General features: G+C 36.1%; 1 protein-coding gene across 1 annotated transcript in view; it reads left to right on the top strand.

Moving 5' to 3' along the window:
- EYS (EGF-like photoreceptor maintenance factor) overlaps positions 1-7,395 on the top strand; it is a gene marked incomplete at its 5' end in the record, with an annotated part of 885,136 nt that overhangs the window by 637,708 nt on the left and 240,033 nt on the right. Inside the window, one exon of the mRNA XM_007449587.1 lies at positions 575-795. Coding sequence (XP_007449649.1) covers positions 575-795 — 221 coding nt within the window. The remainder of the gene's footprint in view (positions 1-574; positions 796-7,395) is intronic.

The following is a 7,395-nucleotide window of genomic DNA, read 5'->3' on the forward strand; positions in this document are numbered from 1 at the left end:
TATAACTGAATCATTTTGCTGTACAGCAGAAATTAACACAACATTGTAAATCAACTCTATTTCAATAAAATAAATTTTAAAAAAATAACAAAATCGCCTTCTGAGGTTCTGGGGGTTAGGACTTTAACATGATTTTAGGGGGAGAAAATTCAATCCCTAACAGTAGTTAATTAACAAGTCTTCATTTTCCTTATCCATTATTATTTGGTAATGTTCACATTAAAATGCAAACAAAATACCTTTCAATGAAAAAGTAAAATGTAAAATACCTTGCATTCTAAAATACCTTTCAAAGTAATCAATCAGCAAGGTTTGTTGAATACCCTCTTTTTTTTTTTTACTAAATTTTATTAGATACTGTGAGAGGTACAAAAAAATTGCAAAATAAACGCCCTTTTCTAAAGTAATTTGTCCTACCACCTACTAGTGATGACAAAATTAAGCAGAAATTGCAGCCTGTTTTACGCAGAAAAACACATCAATACATGTAATTACAGAACAAAACCTCTAGGTCTTTCCCATATAATCTGATAACACTTCATAAAATGATATTTTGTTGTTATTTTTCCTAAAGGTATATTTTGAAAGATTGTTTCTTGGCAATATCCCTGCAAATGTTAAGATTCCTAAGAATGCAGGCCACGTTTATGGATTCAAGGGCTGCATTCAAGAGCTTCAAGTAAACAACAAAGAATTCTTCCTCATCGATGAAGCCCTGAGTGGGAAAAACATTGAGAACTGCCACATCCCTCGGTGTGAGCATCATCTGTGCCACAATAATGGTACCTGTGTCAGGTATGTACTAGCCTCCTGCCCACCAGCCAAATTCTTAAAACAACAAAACCAGCAGCACTGTCATCTAGGTGATAGAAAAGAAAGGTCGGGAACTTCCAAGTTTTTGTGTACATCACCTAGACGATGATGTTTGCTCAAAGAAATTTATATATTGTGGTTCCAATGTCAGAAATTTCTGAACTCTGAAAACACTAGGTAACTAGACCTGATTTTGGCAATTTTAAATGGATCTAAGTGTAATTTTACCAAGGTGTTCTGTTCTTTGAAAACATGAATGAGAGATTATTCATTGATAATGGTTTTGGTGTATTAATTTTATTGTTTGTTTTTGTTTCATCTTAAAAATAAATATACTTAGGTCTCTAAGATTAGAGATGGAGAAAGAATAGCTATATCCATTTCTTCTTTGTATTGGCAATTTTTACTTCAAGGAGGAAATATCTTACATAGACTTTTTTCCATCTTGAAGTAAAGATTCATGATGCTTATAAGCTTAAGAAGATCTTAATTAAAATTACTTCCTGTTCCACTAACATGTCTTAAGTGAATTGACCCTGAGGGAGTCTCATTTGGGCAGTGTAGAAAATATTCTCCAGTTTCTTCAATCCTCTGAGAAATCTTTATTTCAAGGTTACAAATAATGACAGAGTGGAAGCTGAAACATGTACAGATTATAATAATTCAAGTCAAGGAGAAATTGACCAAATCTCACAGGAACTATCTTAATTAATTCACGTCAGTGTTTCTAAGGGACAAGTTATCAAGTAGTTAATGACACTATAAATGTAAACATCTATGTACATAGTGTGAGAAAGAGAAAAATTCTATCAAAAAAGTAGGATAGGAAATGGTAGGCAGAGATGGGCTCTGAAAGTAATCACTCAAATAGAAAAAGAAAATACACAGATGGAGAGAAAAAAATGGCAAGGCAAGGCAGAGGAATGGACAGATGTGATAAAGTCAGGGTGATATATTTACCAGACAATCACAAACTGACCATAATAAACTTGAAGAAAACATAGTGAGAAAGGAAGGTATCAGCTCTTAGAGTGTCTAAAACCTTTGCTTCTGATTAACTGTGTCTAAGTCTGTGACTTAATTTACATATTTGTAAAGTAACAACCTATCTCACATAGGTAAAGTATAACAGATAAAGTTTTAAAGGATTTTAAAAGACTGAATTTTACTTGGCTATGGTCACTTGGTTGAAGGAAACAAAATCAAGCCTTTACTTAGTAAGTATTCTGTTTTATAAGGAACCCATTAATAGCGATTATGTTTTAAATTGTAATAATGCAAAAATTATCCAGCAGGACAAACTTCAGAACTCTGCAGAAAAGAAAATTCATTTTTGCCTAATTAAGTGAAATAGAAACAGGATAAAGACTTCTTCTCTTGACTTTCTAATGACTGAAACATGTGACTTGACTTTGATCAACAGAATAACCAATAAAATAGGGTGATGAGATGTCACTTCCATGATTATGTCACACAGTATTGTGAGCAAGGAGACTCTGTCTCTTGCCAGCTTTGATAAAGTGTGAAGCAATTTGGGGAAGGTCCATGTGACAAGGCAGTGAGGGCAGCTGCAACCAGAATGGCCACTGACTGACAGCCAGCAGATCTGAAATCCTTGGTCCTATAACTGCAAGAAACTATATTTTACCACAAATCACATATGCTTGGGAGCAGGTCTTTCCCCAACTGAATGTTGAGATGAGACCCCAACCTGACCAATACCCTGTCTGAGCTTGTGAGACTTTATACAGAAGACCCAGTGAGGCCTTTCCAAACTCTTCATTCAGGGAAACAATGAGATAATAAATGTGTGTTGTTTTAAGATGCTGATTATGTGGTAATTTTTTGTTATGCAGCATAGAAAGTAAATACCCTCTAATTTTCTGCATAAATATCTAACATCACCAACTTGGAGAAGCAGGGAAGGGTTTGCTTTATTTTAGAAGAGTAATTGTCTCAGATATTGTAAACCAGGTACATGTTAAAATAAACCTCTTATTTTCATAAATTAAAAGAACCTCACATTACTTCCAATCTTGTTATTTAATATATACTTGAAAATAAAATTCGGGATTGTCATCCTAGTAGGATAGTTATAAGCAGTCCTAGGTTGAATTATACTTTATCTGTCATTTCCTGAGGGACAACTAATAACCAAGGATTTTGTGAAGCAAAGATATGTGGTCAAGACTGTCCTGCACACAAGGAGTTTTCACTCTAGCGTAGAAGTTTACCAGCTCTTCAAACCTTAGGGTGAAACTTCCCACAGAAATGTGTCTCTCTTCTGTCACATACATTATTCTGGCTTTCCATATCCATTTCTCAATCTTTCAAACTCTCAAACTTTAGAGAAATCCACTCAAATGTCAACAGACTTTGGCAAACACTATTTAAGGTCTTCCAGATCTGTACGTGCTTTCTTATGGCCAGTAAAATTGAGATATACCAGCTGTGTACCCAACAAATAAAACACTTCTTCCTATCCTATGAACAACAAGATTTCTATCTTGGTTGCCAATGCTGAACTTCCATAACCCACCCTTTGCATCACTGCATCCAGAACACGTTGATATATGGCAACTGTGACTTCATTTCAGCATCTCCCTGTGCATGCCAACACCATCATACACTGGAGCTGGTCAGTTCCCAAACAACAATAACAAAAAGAGACTTCTCAGAAGGATCATAAGAACAGCCCCTAGGAAATCAAAAGTTTAATACAAGAAGAGCATAGATAGTTATAGGTCCACAGGGAAAATCGTCAGAATGAGAATGCTGCTTTCCTTCTGTTCTGTCTAAAACACCAGTGCAGAATCATAGCAGAGCAGTTCAGCAGTCTGTGAAGCAACCCAAAAAGAGAACCAGAATACATACTGAAGGAGATCCCTGAAAGGCTGTGAGTATGTTCAGTACAAAGAGAAGAACACAGATCAAAGAAGTAGATCCTAATAACCACTACCACAACCAACAATCTGCCCCAGCAGACACCTGCCCACACTTGGAATACAATGAGTGGTGTAAAGTTTTCCAGCCAAAAAATCAAGAGAAACTGCTACTGAGCCATGTTTTCTAATGTAGAAAACATGGATCTGAACTGGCTTAATGCCTTTGGAAACTTACTTCTCATCTATGTTGCTGGTCAAAGCCAAAGGCTCCTTTCCTCTATGTGCTGCCACATTATAAAATGAATCTCTCCAAGATCTTCCAAACTCTCTTCCAACCTTTTTCACCCTTTGAGTCTGTCCACACCATCTGACTTGATCCCACTCCTGGGCTTAGCCAGGCAGGCTTCTAAACTTCCCTTCTCTTCTCCTACTTTCCCAGAAAGGGAGATTAGATTCAAGACAGCTTTCAAAATAGCAGAGCAATTTATATAAGTTATATTAGTATTCAACATTTCTGAATCCAAAGGGGATGGATGAAATGAACTGATGGAATTCTTTTTATGTCTACAAGTTTTATTATTTTATTTCCAAAGTAATAAATCATCTATGTTCAGAATAAAAGATTCATTATTACAAAGACAAGAAGAAAGGACTTGTACCTTTCTGCTTTCCTGTCTCAAGATATAAAGACACTAGTATTTTAAGACTCTAGCATATGCATATGATGTATTCATTTGAAAATGTAAATAATAATTTCTCATCACAGTTTAATTGTTATAGTCCAGGGATTCTCATCTAAAGGTTGGGGAATGTCTCCTAATGAGGGAGAAGTGTTTCAGTCTCCAAACACACACACACACACACACACACACACACACACAAACACACACACATTCCAATGGGTGTCTTCTGGGAATACAAGCCCACTTTTCCCAACATGTAAAGAATAATAGTGGTTTAACAAGAGATAACCCTAAAAGAAGTGTGCTCTAGACAAGAGTAAAATGGTGAGTGAACAGAGGTTCAGTAACAGATAGAGCTAAACTTTAGGGTTCACAAAATAAAACACATCTATATAGCTATTTATAAACAAAATCTTCACTAATTTTAGCAGCTAGGTTAATATAATTTGCTGTTAGTAAGTGCTGTTTCTATTGTACTTTGTCTATGAAAGTAATCTGCTTGCAAGAAGACAAATTTCATGTTGAAAAGTTTTAAGGGGAGTGACACTTCAGCAGCTTTACTAAGCAAATGTCATTCTGCTTTGAGTACCATCACATGTTTCTGGACAGTATCCAGTGTTTTTCATTTTGTTATAAATCTGTGTTAGAATTTTCAAACCCAAGTGGTTGCTCATTTCAGAGAAATCCAAATTGCATGTACCAAAATTCAGTTTAGAAAAGTGATACGGAAGGGTTATTCTGAGTACCCAAATCTCTGTGGACTTTGAACAAGCTGCTTCCAAAGGGCAAGGGAAGGTTAGAAAATTAAACAGATGACATTTAAATCACTTTCTCCTTTCTGTGTCAGATATTTTTAAATAGGTTAAACAATAATTAAAATGGAGCATCAGGTTTGGGAATATACCCTGTATAACAACTGCACCAAGAATGTATGTCACTGACATTATAGTGAATAATTATTGAGACATGAATTTTAGACTTAGTCTAAATTCATGCCAGGCGCTAAGAATTTAGGAATGGATTTGACCATGCCTTGAAAGTCAATAATCCCTAGATGCTAATGAATGTGATCTTTCTGGATCTACTTGTTCTCTTAGCTTTGATTCATCACTAGCCAGTGCTGTCCTCCATGTGCTAAGGCAGGGTTCAGCAAACTGTTTTTGTAAAGGGACAGATAGCAAATATTTTAGACTTTTCCTCACAACTATTCAACCCTGCTACTGTAACATGAAAGCAGCCATTGACTATATATAAATAAATGTACGTGGCTGTGTTCCAATAAAATTTTATTTATAAAAATAAGTGTCTGGAAAAATTTGGTCCAAAGGCCATAGTTTGCAGATCACTGCACTATGCCAACAGATGTATAATATAGTTTTAGTCAATTAATTGACCAGGAAAGTCCAACTCAATTTAATTTTTCCATATTAAGCAATGTATATATACATACATATATAGGTGGATAGATGATAGATAGATAGATAGATAGATAGATAGATAGATAGATAGACAGATAGGTATACATTATAAAGCATTGGCTCACTTAATTATGGAGGCTGAGTAGTCCCACTGTGTGCCACCTGCAAGCTGGAGACCAGTTCAGCTGGTGGTGTAGATCCCAGTTTGAGTCCGAAGGCATGCTGATGGCAGAAAGTCAAAGTCGCAGCTCAGAGTCAGACAGAGAGAAATCCCAGCCTTCCTCCACTTTTGTTCTGCTCAGACCCTCAGGGGGGTGGGTGAGACCCACCCCATTGGGAGGGGCCAGCTGCTTTACTCAGTCTACCAATTCAAGTACTAATGTCTTCTGTAAACAGACCCATAGACACACCCAGAAATAATGTTTAGCCAGCTATCTGGGCATCCTGTGACCAATCAAGCTGACACATAAAATTAACTGCAACAAGAACCTCAGAAAAATGTATATGTGTTTCTTAACACTAGGTAACTTTCATTGCTCTCTGTGTCCAGTGAGAATAGAAGTAAAAGCTCATTTCTTTCATACTTTTCTTTCAACCCATTTTTTCCTATTATCTCATTTCATAGACATTTTTTTAATATATTGTCAGGTGAAAAGAAGTCATTTTTCATGATTTCTGAGGTATTTAGTTTTCAAATCATTTAGCACTTCAAAATGAGGTAGGAGCCTTAAATTGAACTTGAAATTGCAATAGCGTCAACTACTACAGAACACAATGAATCTGGGTATTGTGCACTAATTTTTGCATCTGTTCTGTAGTGAGTGATGACACCCCACAAATATCCACTTGTCTTCACTGTCATGTCACAGTGACATGTAACTAGGCAACACTACTGAGAACTTTTAGTTAATACTCTGTATCCTGAAAGATTACCCCTAATCCAGTCCAGCAGTCTACCCAAGTCCTCTAAATACCAAGGGGGAAAAGTGCCTATTTCATGTCAATTTCTCACCCCACATTTAGACTAATAACATCTTCAAATATTTAACCCCTCTTCTTAGTTGCTGTTCTGTCTGCATTCAACATGTTTGAAATTGTCTTCAGGATTTAAATGTCTCGTGCTGGAGGACTACTTTGTATTTGGTTAGATTATTCTCATGTGTAAAAGTTTGCTGAGCATCGAAACATGTCAGCTGTAGGTGACCCCTACTGCTCAAACAAGGGGAAAAGGGAAAACGTCTCACCAATTTTCAGGTAAAAACTTAGAAGCATATGTGGTGTTCCCATTTCTTTAATTGAGTTAATTAATTGTGCATTTACAACATTTATTCATGTACTCCATTCATTGAAAGCAGCTTAACCTTTATGGGGTGCAAATATAAACAGTTTTATTTTTCTCCTTTCACTGATGTCAAACATACTTTATGGGTTCTCTTTACTTTCCCTTAACAGAATATCATGCAGGTTCATGTTCACATATTAAAAGCATATGGTTCAACCTCCTCCAGTTTAAAACTTCTAACTCATATCCAGTTGGGCTCTCTCCTATCCCCTGCCTAGTTGGATGGATCCCCAGCTCAAGAACTTGAATAGGGA

The sequence above is a fragment of the Lipotes vexillifer genome, unplaced genomic scaffold, assembly GCF_000442215.2.
Source record: "Lipotes vexillifer unplaced genomic scaffold, Lipotes_vexillifer_v1.1 scaffold793, whole genome shotgun sequence".
NCBI classification, from domain to species: Eukaryota; Metazoa; Chordata; class Mammalia; order Artiodactyla; family Lipotidae; genus Lipotes; species Lipotes vexillifer.